Source organism: Macrobrachium rosenbergii, chromosome 17 (genome assembly GCF_040412425.1).
Source record: "Macrobrachium rosenbergii isolate ZJJX-2024 chromosome 17, ASM4041242v1, whole genome shotgun sequence".
Classification (NCBI taxonomy): Eukaryota; Metazoa; Arthropoda; class Malacostraca; order Decapoda; family Palaemonidae; genus Macrobrachium; species Macrobrachium rosenbergii.
The window spans coordinates 38,958,924-38,979,178 of NC_089757.1; the positions used below are offsets into that span (position 1 = coordinate 38,958,924).

At 38.5% G+C, this 20,255-nt stretch overlaps 1 protein-coding gene across 3 annotated transcripts in view; it reads right to left on the reverse strand.

Moving 5' to 3' along the window:
• Positions 1–20,255, reverse strand: part of Atg5 (autophagy protein 5) — a 125,759-nt gene that overhangs the window by 51,241 nt on the left and 54,263 nt on the right. For all 3 annotated transcript variants that reach the window (XM_067119909.1, XM_067119912.1, XM_067119910.1), the window contains one exon: positions 12,800–12,916. In XM_067119909.1, the coding sequence (XP_066976010.1) occupies positions 12,800–12,916 (117 nt within the window). The remainder of the gene's footprint in view (positions 1–12,799; positions 12,917–20,255) is intronic.

Below are 20,255 nucleotides of genomic sequence, written 5' to 3' on the forward strand. Positions count from 1 at the left end.
AAGTTATCCAGTGAATAAATGTAAGAAGAGGGGAAAATGTAGTAAGAGGAAAGATAGTGCAACCATAGCAGTACAAGTTGAAAAATTAGGTGAGATAGATAATGGATTAGATCAGACATTTAGTATACAGACACTACCCTACATGAGAACAAGTTACGTTCTGATCAGCCATTTGTATCGTGAATTGTTCATAAGTTGGACTTCACACCTATTTAAGTACAACATAATATAAAGTTAATACAGTACTGTACATTTTTTCATCCTAAAACACAATACACTGTACATACAGTACTGTATTTTCTCAGGTACCTTATTAATATGAAGGATACATAATAAGACCTAAATAAATTGTGATGATACAGTTGTTTTTCTAAAGCCGGGTACACACTTGCGAGCAGGGCAACTGTATCACAACAGTTTTGCATAAATACACGTTGCATGGTGTCAAAATATTGAGGAGGTAACTGCAACGCATCAAGCATGTAATTTTACTGCGTTCCACCGTGAGCAGTCAGTCAGTCTGTGTTTTACCGATGACAGCCAACAACATACAAGTAGCTGCCTTTCCCTGTTCCATTACTCTTCTTCAACTTGGCCTTTTCCCTTCTCATAGAAGATAGCAAGGAGGTCATCTTTCTCTTGCATTCCTCCACTGATTTCCCTATTTTCTGGGCTATCAGTATCCATGCATCATTGCGATGTATTTTATTAAAATGGCATGGATGTTTTGCATACCACAGTACAGTCATCTCTTCTTAATAATTTATAAACTGAAGGACTTCTTCGTCACTCCACTCAGCCATTGGTGGGCTTCACGTAGTTTCACAGAAGGGATCAGACTAATGCGTGATTATTACTTCTGAATTTCAGAGGTGTCAGCGAGTTCAGCAGACTCTGTGTAGCCAGTTGATACACGTGCAAAACAGGTCCCATCCACACATTTCGTAGTCTGTTATGTAACATTCCTTTGATGTGATGGGCAAAAACCGACAACTGGTGGAACGGAGTTAAACGTGCTCAATGCGCACCTCCTGCTCGTTGCTCAGGCCTGAGGTCCCATCCACACTGGCGAATTTGCAACAAGAATCTGTTGCGTTACGTGGTTTTACAGGCATGTGTGTACCCAGCTTTACCTTTAAACCGGTAGCATAGGCTTGAGGTGATGGATGATCTGAAGAGTCATGGTGAGAGGGAAATGGCTTCAGGATTAGGCTTATGCCCAAGCTACTCCAACAAAGCCCAAAACTTACTGAGAAGAGAGTCTTGGTGGATCATACCTAGTGCTGATCCTGCCTGGGAAAAATTGTTCTCCATCAGTAACTGTGCTTTCCCGCCCTTCCTCAAGGAGGAAAGATGCTCTGCAGGAAGATTGTCCAAGCTCCAAAAGGATGGTTAAACTTCCCCTCCTCTTTGCCTGTCACCCAGGGAAAGAAAGAGGTGTTGAGATGTATATAGTCTTCAATCATAAAATGGCAATGAAAGAAGAAAGAGCACTGAGCTCTATACAAACTCTTCATGGAACTCTGCTGCTGGGTTCTCTTGGGGCAGGAATGACATGGTTGCCAAACTGCCATGAAGTGGAGAGGGTCGCAACAACATACCTCTATGTGCAACTCTGCTCTTGGAGAGAGCAAATGTCAGCCCTAGCTCAAGGAGTGACACAAAGAGGTGCCTGATGAAGCCTCTTGGTATTCAGTGGTGCAACTCTGCCCTCAAACTGTCTATTATTCCCCTTCCCCTCTCAAGCACAGAGGAAGAGAGGGTCGCAGTGAAGCCTCGTCATTCAGAATGTCAGGACTCAGCCCTCAGAGTCACAGAATGTTGCCCCTCTCTCAAGTCATGAGATGAAAAGGAGTCTCGACAAAGACTGTCAGTGTTCAATCATGAATCAAAGAGGGTTGATGAAGCCTTTTGTCACATGGATTGGAGAAACTCTGCCCTTGGAGTCACCGAAGGTTGCCCCTTCAAGTAACAATGTGAAATGGAGTTTCAACAAAACCTCTGTGCTTGATCACCAAGCGGCAGGGGTCACAACAAAGCCTCTTGGCTTCCAGAACGCCTTGATATTTGGGTCATCATGACCTCTCCTTTGTAGACATCAAACGTTGGCCTCTTCTCCAGTTCTCTCACACGGCATGAAATGAAGAGGGGAAGCACAGTCCACCATATTGTCGACAAACAGACCCACAAGGACACCAACAAGCATTACTTTCTGTTGGTCAATGCAGGATGATCCCTTGCCCATATCCCATGCCTTTTCGTCAGAGAAGTGGGAGGGTTTTGGGGACTCAACAGTGACTACCAAAAATAGGTTTTTCCTACAACAAAACCTGTTTTTTGATAATGTAGTCGCTTGTTTCATCCTCAAGGAGCTTTACAAAGAAATTGACAGGTGACAAAAAGGCTTAAGCTCTCAAATTTTAATTCCAACAACCCAAATAAAAAACATTTTCGATCTGAGGTCAAGCCACAAGTTTCAAGCCCCATTCTTTATTCCAAATACCCCTCAGGTTTTGGTAACAAAGAACATGAACTTATGTTTTAGGGTGAAGTTCTACAGTGACTTACCTAAGCATTCTGGGTTTGGCTGCAGTCTTGTCACACCTTCCCCAGCGATAGTTAGCACACCCACCCATCAAGGAGACCCCTGGTTTTCTGGTGTAGTGCCTATGGTGTTAGGACTGACCATACCACCTACTGATACAGTGTAATCGAATTTGTTCTAGCTCATGGTGATAATGTTTTAAGAATACTGTCTCTGATGACCACCCTGTGCATTCGGAGACTTCTTCGAAAGAGACATTTTTGAAGAAGGCCGACGACGTACTTACTTTCCTAATATCACGTGACCTAGGAAAGGAGTTTTTGATTTGCCTTTTTAATGAGGGAAACTAAGATTATTCTTAGCCCTTGTATAGAGAGTGGTTTATTTGTGCTAGGGTGTAGGAAAATCAGACCTTCTCGGATGTTTGCCATGACATCCAGGTAAACTTTAAGTGCTTGAATTGGGCATAATGTTTTGTCTGATAAATTGAGTTTTCTTATCAGAATAGATTTCCTTCTTAAAGGATTCTCATTCTTGGCCAAGAATGATGGGCCAAGGGACAATAATAATTACTGGTCAGCTGCTTGCGTGATGTATCGTCCCCATCTAAGATGAGTCCAGTTCATTAATATGAGTTCCATCACCTTTTGCGGCATGTGAGTTGTGGTTGTATTGGGTCTGCTGAATTGAGGGGTTGATAGAAGTCTAAGCACTTTGTTCAGGGACCAAGTAATTGGAAGCCTTTCGGGAGCGGGTCTTCGTAGTGCAAAAGACCGCAGAAAGGAAGTGACAATTTATATACTGGAGTCAATACCGAATCCATAAAGTAAGGGTTCCACTAATGCTGCCCTGTATGCCACGACTGTTATAACTGCAAGACATTTGTCTTCAAAAAGGTACTGTATTCAAGAAAATGTAAAAGTGTTTCCATAGAAATCTTGACTGGGCTCTCAATATGGATTTAATCTAACCATATCTTCCACATGGACAGGTATTGTCAGATAGATGATGTCCATAGTTTTTGCACTAGGTACCTAACAATGGTGGGTGAAGCACTAGGCACCTAACAATGCTGGGTGAGTAATTTTCACGGCAGACAGTATTTAAAAAATTCACACGTGAAGGTCTCGGCTCAGAAAGGAGGATGCGTAGACAACTTCAACTCCTACTGTCTAGGATAGAACAGCAGACAGTAGTGGAATGATCTTTTTGCCCGTTGTTGGAATAATAGGAACCAATGCCTATCTAGCCAAATCGGGGCTATTAAGTAAGCTGTTCCTTTGAAGGTTAGAAGCTTGTTCAAAACCTTCAAAATCTGGGACAATGGAGGAAAAGGGTATATCATCCTCCATTTGTTCCTGTCTTGTAAGAAGACATCTCTTGCTGTTGCTTGACTGTCCAAGTTCTCAGACACATACATTGGGAGTTTGTGATTCTCGTATGTGGTGAACAGGTCCATTTTTGGTTCTGGAAGCATGTTGGCTATTGTTTGAAAAGAGTGGTTGTCCAGCATCCATTCTGTTAAGGCTGTCGTTATCCGTGATAGAAAGTCTGCTATTATACTGAGAGACCCTGTGAGGTGAATTGCAGGCAAGTGCCACTCCCCTGCTTGCGCCATCCAAAGGATGGCTAGCATTATCATATTGAGAGGTGGTGAACAGGATCCCGACCTCTTGATACAGGGACATTGCATGTCTAGAACCAACAAAATTTAAGTCTCTTTTGGAGGTTTGAGTTTTGAGAGAGACAAAAAGACAGCCATCAACTCCAGGAAATTGATATGACAATTCCTCATATTAGATGACCACCTTCCTGCCACTTGACGGATCCTCCCAGTGGCCTCCCCAACCTGTCAACGAGGCATCTGTATGTATTGTCACTCATACACATGGAGGAGTCAAGGTGACCTGTTTCGCCAAAGATTCCTTCTGGGTCCAAGGCCAAAGTATCATCCCAACTTTTTGATTCTTTTGATGAGGTCGGTCCCACATCTTTATTCTTGCATACAATAGCCGGAATTTGTTCACATTTTTTAGTTGCAATCTGAGTATTGGATCTCTTACTGATGCCCATCATACATTCTAATTGCCATCTGGAAACTCTGGGCTGTGCAAGGAAAGTTTTGAGTACTGAAGGGGAGAGACAACAGGCCCTGAAGAGTATCCCAACACAGTCCCACCCACTGAAAGCGTCTGCTGGGTGTGAGGTAGGATTTTTTCTAATTTATTATAAAACCTTTTGACTAGAGTCTGTTGATCATTGCTCTTAGGTTTTTCAAGCACTCTTTTCTTGTAGGCCCCCAGATTAACCAATCATCTAGGTAGGCTATTGGTTGTACTCCTCCTTGTCTGAGTTCTCAAACAACTACTTTGCTAATTTTGTAAAAATTCTTTGGACAATGTTTAGCCCAAAGGGCATGACTTTGAACCTGTACGTATCTTTCCCAACCTGGACCCCTAGGAAGGGGCGGATGGGAATGGCGATAGGGACGTGCCAATATTCATCTTTCAGATCTATAGAAGCTGTCCAAATGGCTTTTGGAATGACTGAATGTACTTGGGCAACAGTACTCGTCCAAAACTTCTGGCAAACAATGTGCTTGTTCAATGTTGATAGGTTGAGAATCACTCTTCATTCAGAGGAATCCTTTTTGGGGACACTGAAGAGATGTGCTTGGTAGCAAATATACACGTTTCTCTATGGCTCCCTTTAACAGGGCCTTCTGCACGTAATCTTCCAGAGAGGGGTCTGGTTTTTGGAAGAACAACATTAAAGGAGGGGGGTATGAGACCATTTCCACCCCAGTCCATTGAAATAATGCTGTGTCCCCAAGGAAAAGGCTTCCATTGGCTGTGGTGTTGTCGAAGCCGACCCCCAACCATACAATTCCTATTGGTATCCACCTCTTCCTCTGCCTTTGCCCTTGATAGACATTCCAGGTGTTGCTTTTCCTTTTTCCCAACTAGAAAGTTTTTGGACCCTGTGAAAAGGATGCCCTTGCTGTTGTTGTCTCTTTGTAGGGAGTTGTCCCTTCTGACCCCAACCTGTTTTTGAGGAAAACTTTTAGGGCTGACTGAAGGCTTATATGATTTTTTATCATAGTAAGCCTTTTTTGGGTTGGGTAAAGGGAAGTTTTGGGTTTTTTGTTTCCTGAATTCCCCTTTTCCCAGAAGAATGTACACTGTACAATTCTGTTACAGGCTTGCTCGCTGATTTGAGCCAAAACAGACTCTTCAAACAGGTCCTTACAGAAGGGGTTAGAATATGATAATGAAGTCACATTGGGGAGTGACTTGGTGCAGCCCTCCAATGTTTCCATTCACTCTTTTATGCACCATTCTAGAAAGTCACAGAGTGCTTTCCATAGGGTACTCATAAGAATTTTGGCCACAACAGCAAAAATTGTTCTGAAATCTTCTGGAAGCCTTTTGGTGGCAACTTGCAGCAAGGTGGTAGAGGTTATAATATTAAGTAGGTGGACCCAAGCATGAAATTCTGCCGAGGCTGTCCCCTCTGAGAGTCTTCTCATAGGGGTCCCAAACTGCTGAGCAGCTATATCTAAAGGGAGCTTTTTCCTTTCAAAAGGGAGTTGAAGCATTGCCCATTCCTAGGTGGATTTTTTCGAAATTGGGATGAACATGGCAAATGGCTTTAATTCTGACATTGACCCTCGTTTTCTAGATACTACAGAATTCTGAAAATCTGCCTTCACATGATTAATTATTTTGAAAGTGAAGGGACAGAAGGCTGGGGCTACTTGGTGACCAACTTGAGAATTATTCAAAATGGAAGTACAGAACCATTTTCTGCTGACCTGGTAAATGCTATAGGCACGGGTAAGAGAACCATTTCTTTTAGTGGTTTCTCTATGTCTGGTGAAGGTGGTACCATGCATCATTCTGTATTAGAGAATGCTGCCCTGTCTCTAAACTCTGCATGTACAACTTTGATCATGGTTTTTCTCTCATTAATTAGATACTTACCGTCGGGAGAGAAAATGCACATTGAGGCATCTCACCAAGGATTATCAGTATCATCAGGGGTGAGAACTGGAGGCCCCATTATGTTTTGATCTGAATTTTATAGTCCAAACTGTCCATTTTGTTGTTTCCAGTCGGAATTCTAACATTAGACCTTGCTTGGGCAGAATTTGTATCCACCCTCACTTTTCAGTTACAGGATGCAGTACATTTTGGGGTGTAAATTACTTAATTTCCTGTCCAGAATCATGTAATATGTCCATTATGTATTGCCATTCTGTGGAAAGGACATCTTTGATGTTACTCACAATTTCCTTACAGAACTGATCAAATGCCGCAAACTGTGTATCCCTTTTGGGGGAGCTTGCACAATCTGACCGAGCTTCAACAACTGAACTGTAACTACCTGTTAACCAGGGGGCAGAAGTCCTGGGTGAGTTTACTACACCACTCTGAAAATGTAGTCATTTCAGTTGGGGTTAGGACAATCCTAGTACTGTATCCCTTTTGGGGGAAAGATCCTGTTCAGCATCTGATAGCTGCATGAGGGACCTTCTGGAAGGTTTCTCCCATGGTTAGCTGAAATTTGTCCCCCTGATCCTTCTGGGTTCAGCAGGGTTATTTCAGTGGCAATGTCCAATCATATTCATTAGTAAGAATATCACCCCCGTGTAAACATTCCTCAACCTCCTCTGCAGGGTTAACCTGGGAGGTACTGGGGAAATGATGTTAATGGGTTTTGGCCCATACACAGATCTTGTTCTCAGAAAGGGTTAAATGTCTGCTGCTGGAGTTCTGTCAGAAAGATATAATCTCCCCCCTTGCTCACCCCTACTGAACCCTAAGACACATCGAGACAGCTTAAAACAGGCTGTTTCATCCTTAAAACTTGCTGCCAAGAGCATATTACAAATTTGGCACATATCTGGCAACCAACCAAATTTTCCTTGTTTTTTACAAGGACTATGCTCATGGCAGGTGGTATGGGCTGTACCCACTGGCAAAAAGTTAACTGAGCAATTTGCTGTGGAACACTTGAGCTGAGGGTCCTCCATAATGGTGGCCCTGTAATGATACAAAACAAGTTATTAGAAAACTAGTTAGTACTAATTTTCTGTAGTCCCTTATATATATATGTTATTTTCAAAATTACAGGCTAATATGATTACAAGTGTGTAGCTATAATATATTTTATAAAATATCTATGTTAAGTTAAACCCTCTAAGATTTAGGTTAGCTTTGACACCTGTATATGGCTGTATTACTTTTGCACTGTTAGTCCATTTACAAGGGCTATGTGAAATTTAATTTTGAATGTCCTGAAAAGTTAAGTATACCCTAATTTAACCAGACCACTAAGCTGATTAACAGCTCTCCTAGGGCTGGCCCGAAGGATTAGACTTATTTTACGTGGCTAAGAACCAATTGGTTATCTAGCAACAGGACCTAGAGCTTATTGTGGAACCTGAACCACATTATATCGAAAAATGAATTTCTATCACCAGAAATAAATTCCTCTAATTCTTCATTGGCCAGCCGGAGATTCGAACGCGGTCCCAGCAGTGTGCTAGCCGAGAACTATACCGACCTGTCCAACGAGGGACTATTTGAATGTCATGCCATTCAGACTAACTGTTACAAACTAATTTGTTTAACTAACCCAAGCCACTGTTTTACATGGCTTAGGTTAATCCTTCTAACATAATCTACATTAGGTTTTGAGGGTATCTTAGAGGGTTCTTGCTTAACCTATTCTAGGCTTATTAAAGAACACTGAAGGATATCAACTATATAGGAAAGAACCTTCTTATAATCTAGTTTGATGTTTTATCTGGCTGAAACTACCCTTTTATCTGATATTCGGCTGCTGCTTTACTTAAACTGATCTACTGTTTTAGGCTAATAGTAGGATATACCTTAAAAGAAGGGTTCCTACTTAATCTGGTTAGGCTGCTGCCTGGTCTAGGTTTATTTCATCTATAAGGATATAGGCTACAGAAGACCCCTACTAATATGTAGCCTTACAGATAGGCTACCAATTCATAAAAACTAGGTTATTTTATTGAGCCTAGGATACTGTTCAGATATAAACCTAGGCTATTTGGTCTAAACTACCACTTAGACAAATAATAGGATATTTCCTAAAATGTTCTTTCCTAGCCTAGCATAGGATATTGCCTAATCCAGATTATCTTCCACTCTTAAATGTATAGGCTATATAAAACACAAACTAACTAATATGTAACCTTATAGTTAGGTTACCATTTTTTGTCTAACACAGGTTGTTGTTTATATCCAATCCTAGGCTATTTGGTCTACTATATAAAACAGTAACTCACTAATTCGTAACCTTATAGGCTATCACTTATTCTAATCTAGGCTACTGCCTAATTCAGATTATTTTAATTCACACTTGAGGGTATGGGTTACATAAAACACATTTACCATGTAGCCTTAAAGCTAGGATATCATCTCATCCAACACAGACTATTTCATCTAGTCCTAGGTTACTTGGTCTAGGCTAACAATTCAGTCCAATAATGGGATGTGTCATAAAAGGTTATCACTTAACCTAATATAAAGTACTACCTAGTCTTAGATTATTTAGATCATGCTTAAGTTTACAGGCTTATATAAAAGGAAAAAATTTTACTAATATGTAGACTTATAGCTAGGCTACTGATTTATTTTGCCCAGATATTGTTATTATCTAATCCTAGGGTCCCTGGTCTAAGCTAGGCTACTGATTAGGCCAATGATAGAGTATGTCTAAAACGGGTTTTTACTTACCTTACTTTAGTTACTACCTAATCCAGGTTACTGTATACAGGTAGTATCCTACTTACAATGGGGTTAAGTTAAAAAAAAACCATCGTTTGTCAGAAAAAACAATCTCGAATATAGCCTAGCCTACACTAGGGTATTCAGTACCATGTACAGTATACATATATAGTAGCCTACCCTACACTATAAAATATACTCTAGACATACACAGTATAGTAATTATTAATAATATCAGCTAATTCTGGAGGTTCATGCAATGACTTATAATTCAATACAAAGAGAAATTGAATAAACAAACAAGAATTAACTTAGCGTACGCTATGGTATATCGCATATATACGGTAGCCTAGCCTACATCATACTGTACTCTATATACAAACATCAACATAACCAATATGCATCTTTTCCATGGATCTTTTAAAATGTTATGCCTTAAATCACTCTATCCAATAACATTGTATATATTCTTATATTACTTTTGTATTATAAATTGCAATTATAGTGATCAATGTTTTGGTTTGGAAATCAATTACACGGTAAGTTATTTTGCCTTATTTGACTCAGTTCAGAGTGCTTTTCTTGCTTCTAGTTAGCATAAATGAAACTCTAGATACTTTATTTATATGGGGCAAGGTTATTTTTTGTTATATGAAGTGCTTTTAACTAGTTAGCGTAAATGAAACTCTAGATACTTTATTTATATGGGGCAAGGTTATTTTTTATTATATGAAGTGTTTTTAACTAGTTAGCATAAATGAAACTCTAGATACTTTATCTATATGGGGCAGGTTATTTTTTGTTATATGAAGTGTTTTTAAGTCAAAATATAACTTAAATACGTCTCGTTGCGAAATTAATTTAGCTATTTTTTTCGCTAACAGTAAACGTTGGCCATTGGGGGGTGTTTGTTTTGTGTAAAAAAAATCAATACTGTATTTCATTCGCTATTTTCACTTGATTTCATTATAATACCTTACGAGTTTTACGTATTTATCGTCTATCGGCATAAAAATAGCAGCAATGTGTTCTTTCATGCCCAGTAGTTTTGATTAAAATACTTTCTCTCTAATTTTAATTACTGTCGAGTTTCATCCATGTTGCTGATGCACGACAATTTACAGTCATCAGCAGCTTGAACATTGTTTTCTCAACTTCAGCTACAACTTGCAGCTTAAATTTCACAGTATATTTCCTTGCCGTACGATGGTTGAAATATAAGCAAAATGGCTGTTGTTATCCGATTCGGTGATAAGTAAAACAGTTTCTCATTCAGTTGTTTACGGCTGTACACATTTACACGAGTATAACATTACTAACAACACTTTTATCATTCTCTTTTACTTTAACTACAAGATGGGATAAAGAAATGGAGGAAAAGAAGTTCGTCTATTGTAATTTGGCCTCTCTCGCTGCCTGATTGTATGCTGCTGCCTGCGCCCTCGCAAAATTTAAAAATACTTTCTAAATATTGTCGTATCGGTATTAATTGCTTACCCCATGGCAAAATCGAATTATCGTAAGGCGAATTATCGTAACTCGAGCACTACCTGGGTACCTGAGTATTTTAATTTTATCATAAAAATTGCATTTAGTCACAAAAATTTTATGAAAATACAGTTATTAGCGAATATTTTTCAATGAAAAATACCGTGAATGGGCGAATTTTCAACGAATGATGCGTATCTATGTTCCATAGAGAAATCTGCGAATAGGTGAGGCTGCAAGTCATGTGACCATGAATATGGGGGGTTTACTGTATATAGTTTCTGGAATTGGCTTACTATATGACAAATCCTATACAAAGCAAAAGTAGAACTATAACAATTTTCTGGTGTGGCATAAGAAAAACGACTAAAATTATTCCCCAACAGCCAAAGCACATTACCAGTGATGTGGACACCATGGCAGTGGTAAACAGAGGCTAGAAAAATTACATTATTCTATACTTGCCTACTGGAGGGATGTTAAACAGAAAGAAAAGATAGGCCAGTACAGTAAACCCCATACAACCCCATCTATGTTCTTTTTTTTTTTTTTAAACTGCCAAGGAACCCTGTACCTGGATTTTATGTAAGAAATCAGACATAAGAGTGCCTTGCAAATAGCACTACATTTATTTGTCTAAGAATTCTGTAGAGCTGTCTACTTTCAGCTAACCCACTGTCCTCAAGCTCCCAATGAGCTGTCTGATCTCGATCAAACCATTTGACACAACCATTGTAAGACCCTAATCTTTCCTCCTATGACATCCCTCCACCTGATTGGAGGTTTCTGATAAAATCCTACCGTAAACCATTTTCTAACACCTGTCCCTCTTACTCCTTAGGTTTCTTTCTTGGTGACTGGGCATAAATATACAGATAAGTCTGCACTGCCAATGTCAAACAGTACCTCTATGATGCAAGAACCACTGAAGACACTATCTACTTAGTCAAATTCAGCAACAATGGTTATCTTATTAGTAGAGCCAATACTTAGCAATGCCTGGAAGCTGACAGGTAGCAAAAGAGAGTTTTCCTCCTGTCAAAGGAATTCCATGGATTATGGATTACTAAGACCTCAAAGACAAAGGCTACTGCCAACAGATGATGTCAGCCATCCAGTTCTCCACAAGATCTTGTAGATCTGGCAAACACAGAGGGGCAAATGGTAATAAGGAAATCACTTAAGGAGACACAAGAAAAGAAGACTCTCCAACTTGTATAAGACATGAGATCCACAGACCAACAAAGAGAGCACATTTGTCAAGATTTAATGCACAGTCTTCAAGATATGCTTATTTGTTCCACCCCTCTGGACTAGGAGACACCCATGGCACTTCCATTTTTTCTCAACATAGACCTCAAAACTCAATTTCAAGGCAACTCAGGTTCTTTCATATGAAATTTGGTGAGTGTCTTGGTTATAAAATGCATAAGCTTCCAATTTCACTCTAAACTGGATACTGATGTTTCACATCCTCTAGCACAGAGAAATTTAGGTGCAGAGCAACGAACACTTTTTTAACAAAGAGAACAGAAAAGATAAATAATTACCACCATCAGAAATTTCTGGCACACAATGGGAAGAGGAAGATATCTTTGCACCAGCAAATACCAAACACCAAATCCTATCATAAGCTACAAAATATGTAGAAGATAATGAGATTCATCATGCAAAAAATTCAGAGTATATAAATACTAGTATTCATTCTACTGGAAAAGAAAAGTGAAAGAAAAGCGGATTAGATGTTTTATCTAATTCCATGTGGCGATCAATCACTAGAGAGATATGGCCTCTCTGGATACGAAGATTAAAAATAAGCATGCTATAATGAGGAGTGAAGGCTTCTCAAGATAAAACTTGACTGCTCACTCCTATTGTCAACAAGGCAATTTGATTTCTGGAATTGGTTTAGCCTGACCCAAATGGCAAAAATTAAGAAAAATCAAACAAAATGTACAGCATTGATTTATACTTTAAATGAACACCTCAAATCATTATTACTCACCTTGAAGGACATCTTATTAATTCTTTTTCAGGAAAATGAGAAAAATGTGCAGTAATAGTCCATGGCAAAGCTGTTCCACCACAATGAAGATCAAATAATACTCCTACTGGATAATGCCTGCACAAAAATATAAATACACAGATTAGATATAAAGAAATAAATTAGAGATACAGACATATGTGCAAACATATATTTCATGGGCACAAAAGCAAAAATTATTATTGAAGTAATTTTTAAAGAAAATTTTACTGAAGACATCAAATACTCAGGTGGTCAAATAATTAAAACTTGCATAATATCTACCCGTTTGACTGTGGTTTTATTTATTTCGACTTACTATAGTTTCTATTAAGATTTCTATGATCGACTGGAGTCCCTGTGCTTCTGTTTTTGGCTTCTGATCTATCTCAGTGTCCCATTTAGCTACACTATGCTGGGTGATGATCATATACAGTAACCTATATCTTTAAGCTTCAGGCTTTACATAGCTACTTTGAAGGTACTGTATATTGCAGGCAAACTTACTTTGCTAATACAGTTTCTTAGGTTTTATCTATACAGTACTGTATATTGCAAGTACACTTACTTTGCTAATACAGTTTCTTAGATTTTATCTATTTCATTTACTTTCAATAATAATTACAGGCAGTCCCCAGTTATCGGCGGGGGTTCCGTTCCGATGGTGGGACAATAAGTGAAAATCGCTGATAACCGAAAATAGGCAATTTTCGGCGCTTATCACTGGTAAGTGCTGAAAACCACCGACTTTTGGTTATCTCGCCTCTTAATTCCAGAGATAAGTGGAAATCGGTACACATCGGCGCCAAAAATTGCTGACTTTCATTGCTAGACAAGCTCCAAAAAACCGAATCGCAGATAATCGAGCGCGCCAATAACCAGGGACTGCCTGTACATGTACTATATTCCTTCCCAAACCATGCTTATAATACAGTTTTGTGGAGAAACTTTACCCTGTTGAATTAACAGTTTTACTGAAAGTTGACAAAAGTAAATTGTCATAAAATTTATCAGATACTGTTAAAGATATATATCTTTGTGCCAGCAGGCGCAGTTGGCATTGAAAAATTAGGATGATTGCTTGGCTGATCCAGATGACTGTCTAGTTCACCGTTTCTCCATCAGGTGTGTCTTAAACATTTTAGTTCTCATTACAATTCTTCTTAACATTCCACTAAGCTGTGAAGAGGTTGAGAGGGTCACACTTTTAACAGCAGACAAGTATCCAAATACTGTAATATATTTGATTATGAAAATTTACATTATTGGGATGAATCTTACTGTTACAGAGAACTGATTCCCACATTGAGAGAAGGATGCTGGGTTAGAGCATCTGGACAAGAATCCACTAAGTTAAGCAAACTAAAAGTTTACTAGAAACCCAGATACAGTATTCACACCTGATCTGGGATCCTTCCTAGAGAATACTGACACCACACGTTGAATCCATCTCAAGGAAGTAAGGCTCTCTATTGTATGACAAAGTAAGAGCAGCCTCATGGAGAAAGCTCCCTCTTCACAAGTGATGCTAATGAGACCCCTGTGCCCAAATCCAGCAACCCAACAAATGACAGTCAAGACAAAACGAATAAAATCCAGCAACCCAACAAATGACAGTTCAAGGCAAAATGAATAAACACTGATACAATGGTATGCTCCCATACAAATTATGTAGGTTCATGCTTCCCAAAAGTCAAGAACAGGCTTTAAAATTCAAGAGATTCCAAGGTTGCTCTTTCTTACAGGAAAAGACTACCCACTATGACTAGTGGACTAAGGGCCTTAAAAATTTCATGGTGAAATTTTCTAAATCTTTACAGTCATATGAAGCAAAAATTGAATTACAATGCCACTGCACCACATTAACTACATCTTCCAGAAACAAATTTTTAAAAACATTAGATGACATAGCAATGCTCTTGCATTATAAATATTTACCTTCAGCGCTTATAAATTCCAAGACAAGATGTTGATATGGGGATCTAGATGCTTCAATCTTATAGGATGTGAAGACCTCTCTAAGATCTGGATTGTTACAGACATTGAACTGAATATGACATAGCACAAAGGAAAGCATTGACCTATATCCTCCAGTAGCAAGAATTGATAGCATCTTAGCATATTGTAAAAAATGTATTAATTTTATAATGTTACCTGCCAAGGTATGGTGCTGGAAATTCCTCAAGGGCAATGCCAGGAGCAATAGACAGCCCACTGTCTTTCATACAAATTAGATATCGAGTCTCTTCATGACTCAAGGACAGATTCCCCAGATGCCTTAAAAAACCTCTTGCACATAAGAAGCGTGTGGAGATTTTGATGACCCCATAGGAAGTTTGGTTGTCTGATCAGACCTCTCCTGATAGGATAAGATCAAGGAAGATTCACTGCCACAGACAAGATCTGGAAACCATTCCCTCTAGAGCCACCATGAGACTACTACAACCATCCTGGAGTTCTTGAATTCTCTGAGGTTGTTCAGAACCTTTCTTAAGGTTGTGAAAGGAGGAAAGGTGTAAGAATCTAGGTGAAACCAGTCTTGAAAAGCAGCCACTGCTTACGCCTGTGGGGCCTGGAAGGGAGAGTAGTAATCTATAAGCTTCTTGTTTTGAGAAGTCACAAACACGTCTATGTTCAACGACCCTCACAGCCTCCACAGAGATTGGCAAACTTAGAGTGTAGAGACCATTCCAAGAGAAAAAACTGATACTTTCTACTGAGCTGATTTGCTGTCATGTTGTTCTTCCTGGGAATGAACTGGGGAATATGAAAAATATCCCTTGCTTCTGACCAAAGAAGCAGTTTTTCTGCAAGGAAGAACACTGAAGAGGATTTTGTGCTGCCCTGATTTCTGGACATGTTGTCTAAGAATACCGATATCAAATTGTCTCTCACCTGGTATTTGCACTATTTTAAAAACTCTTCCACAGAGCCAAGAGCTTGAAATTTTTTATATGTTGGGATTTTTTGCATGACAACCAAACTGTCATTTCCAGATTCTCCATAAAACTTGCACCAATCCTTCACTAAGGTATCTTAATTCCAGAGATAAACCTGCAAGTAGTCTCTGATGATCGTTCCACCACTCTAGAATCTCCTGAAGACTCATCAGCATTGAAATCAAAATAAAGTCATAAAGGGACTTCTTTCCTAGATCTCTTTCTGCAAGTAATGATTGGTCTCATCCTGAGTCTCAACAGGTTGAAGAACTCCAGTGAAACCATGTGCCCAAGAAGAGAAACCCACTGCTTTCCTGGAAGCTGCTATGAGGGTTCAAACCTTCCCAGAAGGGACAAGTAGTTGTCTACTTATTTCTCTAAAGAAAAAGCCTGAAAATTTAGTCGAACCTCGTCCCCATACAGTAGTGCACCACGGTACGGACTGTGGTATATCGTACTTACAGACATATTGGTGCAAAATGGAAATATCGATTTGAGGGTTTTCGCCTCTGGATCAAGCACCGAACTGTTCTTTCAAATCAGGCACTCTTAGTGGGTACACCCTCACTTACCAGCATCCCTTGCATTATTGTTACTGTTTCTTTATTAATTTACATTGCTATCAACTCTAAAAATCATACTAAAGCTTTTACTGTCCTGCAGTTTGTATTAATAAACAGCTGTTTGCTGATGTTAGTTGCCGTAACTGACACACGTTTACTAAGAGTTGCATTACAGTTGTCTTGTTAAAAACTTGCTTATTTTCAATATAATTCCACAATTAAAAATCAAATACATTTTTACTCATCCATCATGCAATGGAGAAGGTGTTAAGATAGTATGCCACTAACTTGAAGCAACAGGTATTATAGCTGTGGCTAAAGAAACGAATAATGATCAGACTCCAAAATTTATATGGAGGCAAAAGCAACGCCTGAAACTGACGAAATCTCATATGTACCGTAAAATGGTCTAACTTTGGACATTTGGATAAAATGTAAAAATTGTTATGGAAACATTTAAGTAGGGGTAGGCAGTTAGGAGATTTGTTGCTGAACATTTTGATGGATAAAATGTAAAAAAAAATTGTTCAATTGGAAATGCATTTTTTTAAGTATTTTGCTCAAGAAAATGAAAATGAGCATGGGCAGGCAGTTAGGTAGATTTGTTGCCAAATCATAGTCATCTGCGGTAATAAAAGTATTGATGGAGGAACTTCTGACATAATGAACCTATGTACATGAAAAAAAATTCAAATTCAATTAAGAAATTGCTTATGCCGTTACCAAAGAAATTTTTTACCCTGGCAACACTTTACTTGCTCAAGAGAAAAATGACAACTGTTGTATGAGCTGCAAAAATGGGGCAGGAACATTTTAAAGCATCCACACAAATTTGTGGTAGATAGTACATGAAGTAAGTGATTTTACCAAATGTTCATGTGATCTCAGTCATGTGACAGGGTAATAAAAGATAACAGATTACAGACAATACTCCAGGTATGGGGTTTTTTGAAAAAGGCACAAAAAAGTGTGTCTCAAAATATCAAGACCCAGAGGGGACATAAGTAATTCTATGACAATTTGGATGGAGTCCATCCAGAAAATATAATTAACTATGATGAGACTAATCTCACTGATGACCCGGGAAAAAAGAAAATAATAGTTAGGAGAGGCACTAAATACCCTGAAAGGGTCATGAACACAACCAAGTCTTCCATATTAGTAATGTTTTCAGGAACACCTTCAGGTCATTTATTACCACCTTACGTTGTTCATAAAGCTGTCCACCTTTATGATACCTGGACAGAGGGGGGACCACCAGGAACTAGGTTTAATAGATCACTCAGTGGATGGTTTGAGGCTTGCAGTTTTGATGACTGGTTTCACAATACTATCTTGCCTTATGCTAGAGAAAAAGAAGGAAAAATTGTTCTGATAGGGGATAACTTGGCAAGCCATATCAGTCCTTCTGTAATTGAAACATGTGAAAAGAATAACATTTCCTTAACTCTGTTACCCCCTAATTCCACCCATTTAACACAGCCTCTGGATATTGCTGTATTCAGACCATTGAAGAGACACTGGCGTTCAGTGCTAGAAAACTTTAAGAAAACTACTGTGGGAAGGCTTCGAAATGCTTTGCCAAAAGACTGCTTCCCTTCTCTTCTGAGTGAAATGGACAAAATAAAAGGGTCCACAAAAGACAACCTTCGAAATGGCTTCCGTAAAAGTGGCATTTATCCCCTGGATCCAAATCAGGCTATATCCCGCCTTCCAGAAGAACCCACTGATAACACTACAACAGACACTGCAGCATCTATGCAGGCACTAGATACTTCTGTAATAGATTTTTAAGGAAATGAGGCATGGCACTCAAGACACAACGTTGAGCAAAACAGGACATGGGTCCACAAGGAAGAAGAAGCGGCTGAATGTAGAACCTGGGTGAAGCTTATCAACAAAATCACTAAGAAGAATGGACAAGGATGATGATGAAATTGATTTGGATGACCCAGGGCCACAAAACCCACAATCAGATTTGTCAAATGGAGACCCAACATCAACAAAGCGACCAAGTCGTGCCATCTCTTCCAGATTCCCTATGTGGAGTGTGTGTGTGTGTTTATCATGAATATTGTAATATAACCATTGATCATCTGTGATGTAGTACATAAATATATGAGGAAATAAAAACCGATATGTGTGTGTAATGTTAGGATATGGACACACATTGATTTAATTAATTTCCTTGTATTATATGACTAATAATGAAGCTTTTGTAAGGTTATTGTTGCAATGTCCCACCAGTTTGCAAAGTTAAGCAACGGAAAGTATCGCTTTAATTTCGGTGTTATGTGAATGCCCAGATATTTTTTTGTGATTTTTTTTTGCTTAGAGAAGTTTTTACATGATCTGTGATTATTTCTATTATGAAAATGTGATAACTATGTGATATAATGCCTAGTATTAATTAGTGAAATTATAGTTGAAAAAAGAAATATTTTTCCCATTATTTTTCTAAACAGGGTCACAGTGACCACGCATGTTAGTCATTTTTTTTTTTGCATTTTTTAAAAACTTCCTGGGTGTCCGAAGTAACCATGTGCTGTCTGAAATTATCATACATTTGCTGTATATAGAGTTATAATGCTAAATTAATAGGTGTCCGAAGATAGGCAACCCTGTCCGAAGTTAGCTGAAATCACTAATAACTTCGGACACCCTAATACAGTACAGTATTGTTTTGTAGAGTTCACATCACAAACACTAATTTTTTCCTTTGTCAAGAGTTGATTGGCACTTTGCCAGGCTATCCATTGGCACCAAAAGAATTTTATTAGTGTAATTATATGCGAAGTTATGCAACAAAAACTAAAAAAATCGTCCGAAGTTAGACCATTTTACAGTACTTCATTTGATTTACTGGGTTTATGAATAAAGTAGTTGCAGTTTTTAAACCCAGATTTAATATTAATGAAAGAAACGTCTCTCTGAATTAAGTTTCATTCGACAACTAAAGACAGTGATGATGTCAGTAAAACGCAGTCAGCTGATGATTTTAAGAACGTATACAAAACCAGAATGCAAATGGCATATGACAAGTTGTTCAACTTGCCGATTCTCAATGGTAGCTCTCTTAAGTAAAAATTATATACATTTCTACTCATCCTTCATAAATTAAAGCTGCAGGTTATAGCTGAGGCTGAATAAAATGAATAAAGGGCTGGACGTAAAACAATTTGGAACAGGCGAAAGTGATGTCCGGAACTGGCAAAATCACACTTACTGCTTTTACAATAAAGTAATATGCACGGTTTAAAACCAACTTTATTAATTTACAAAAAAAGTATCTCTGAACTATGTTTCTTCTAGCAACAAATGGTAATGATGCTGTTGGTAGTACCAAGACCACCGGTGGTATTGGTAGTTTTCAATCAGCCGAGATTTTGAGAATGGCGTACGATGGCAACGTTTATATTCTGTAATACAGTAACAATTTGATAATACATGCAATATACTGTAATTGGATGCAGCAAGCAAAACAATCTTCATTTAAATCATCATTATTATAAACATAGTTATACTGTTTAACCTTCGCAAATGATTAGTTTTCTCCAGAAAATATTTAGGTTTTTAGAGTGTTTCGGTCTTTAGAATTATGGATAAGAGATCGTAAACCTGTAAAGAAACTTGCTGTGTTCACATTAATATTAATATTTTAAAATAAGTAAATCATTGCTATAAGCATTTTAGGGGTGTATATACTCAGGAGTAACAGTTGTAGAAAAGTAATGTAAGATGAATTTGGGTGTTTGAGGATGATGGTTTGAGGTGTATTTTAGTTTGAAATAATAGTAAATTGTTGTACTATAATGATTTAAGGTATACAGGCAGTCTCTGGGTTAGTAGTATGATGATTTAAGGTATACAGGCAGTCTCCGGGTTACAATGTTCCTAGTTCACGACGCTTTTCAAATATATTCATAAAAAAATGAT